Source organism: Penaeus monodon, chromosome 19 (genome assembly GCF_015228065.2).
Source record: "Penaeus monodon isolate SGIC_2016 chromosome 19, NSTDA_Pmon_1, whole genome shotgun sequence".
Lineage (NCBI taxonomy): Eukaryota > Metazoa > Arthropoda > Malacostraca > Decapoda > Penaeidae > Penaeus > Penaeus monodon.
Window position 1 is genome coordinate 46,209,265 of NC_051404.1, and position 1,214 is coordinate 46,210,478.

The 1,214-nt window shown below is 36.7% G+C and overlaps 1 protein-coding gene across 1 annotated transcript in view; it reads left to right on the top strand.

Moving 5' to 3' along the window:
* Positions 1 to 962, top strand: part of LOC119585261 (proton-coupled folate transporter-like) — a gene marked incomplete in the record, with an annotated part of 13,866 nt that extends 12,904 nt beyond the window's left edge. The window contains 1 exon segment of the mRNA XM_037933934.1: positions 60 to 962. Within this exon segment, the coding sequence (XP_037789862.1) occupies positions 60 to 147 (88 nt within the window).
* Positions 963 to 1,214: the final 252 nt, after the last annotated feature.

Genomic DNA, 1,214 nt, shown 5'->3' on the forward strand with positions numbered 1-1,214 from the left:
GTTGAATACAGGAATGGTAAGTTGTATAACTAATGGACACCCTTTTGGTCCCTTGACAGAGGCGTCACGCTGTCTCTCAGAAAAATCGCCTTGAGGAGGAGAAACGTCACCCCGAGAATAGCCAAAGGACATCCACAGATTTATTGATATTTTCTTCGGTGTCAAAATGTGTCAGTTACATTTTCCCAACCGAAGGAAGCTTGGGAAGGAATTGCTTACTCCAATAAAAGGGAAAAGTGTTTGTTTATAAAGTCGGGCTAGTAAGCTGAAAGTTGGTGTTTGGTGTGCTCACTGGTCTACTATGTTGCTTTTGATCTGTATTGCTATGGTTTAAATGACATTTCATGGGTATCACCGAAGTGAACATTTTATTATCTGCAACAACACGAGAATCCATTGTTAAAAGTGCTCAACATTCAGGAACACATGTGTTTACAAATTATACATAATACGAGTGCGTGCAGTTAAATTGCAAGATGATTTCTATTTTTTTACCTATATATCTAGTGCAATTGACAGGCTAACACTATTCCAAATGCCCAAATTTACTTACTCAGTCTAATACACTTTTGCATCGTTTAGCAAAAAAAAAAAAATGTTCTGCGTCTGAGACTTTTTTTATTTATTCAATTATGATCTGAGAAAGTAGCTAAATAGTACATATTTACCTATCCTAACTATTATATCAAGTAAAAATTGCTACACGAATTTTCCAGCAAATTTTCTCCGTGTTTTGTCTAGTTTAGCAATACACTAATGACCGACTTATTTAGGACAAGATGACACAAACCTGTCCATATCAGCCATTCCCAACGTGGGGTACATGTACACCGAGGGGTACAGTTGAAATTCTCGAAATGCACAATGTATACTGTATACCAGTGACAGGTAAGAAAGCATGCATTAGCAAATAAATGAAGTATGAACGCCAAGAGCGATCAATTACATATGCTGACAAAACATAACCATATACATTTCTATTCCCATTTTGTATCCAGGTTCCCTAGACTACAGAGGTCTATGATTTGTAATTATGATATATTGAACACATAACAAACAGTGTCTTCACAAGTAACATCTCACCAGTGTTAATGTAAACCAGATTCCTTACAGCAATACTGTTTTTCGTTCAAGTGACCATGGGGTTTCTTGTTTATAATGTCCGAGGCGCAAGACCTTGTTAGCATGAATAATTAAAAGTCCCCCTTTAATCG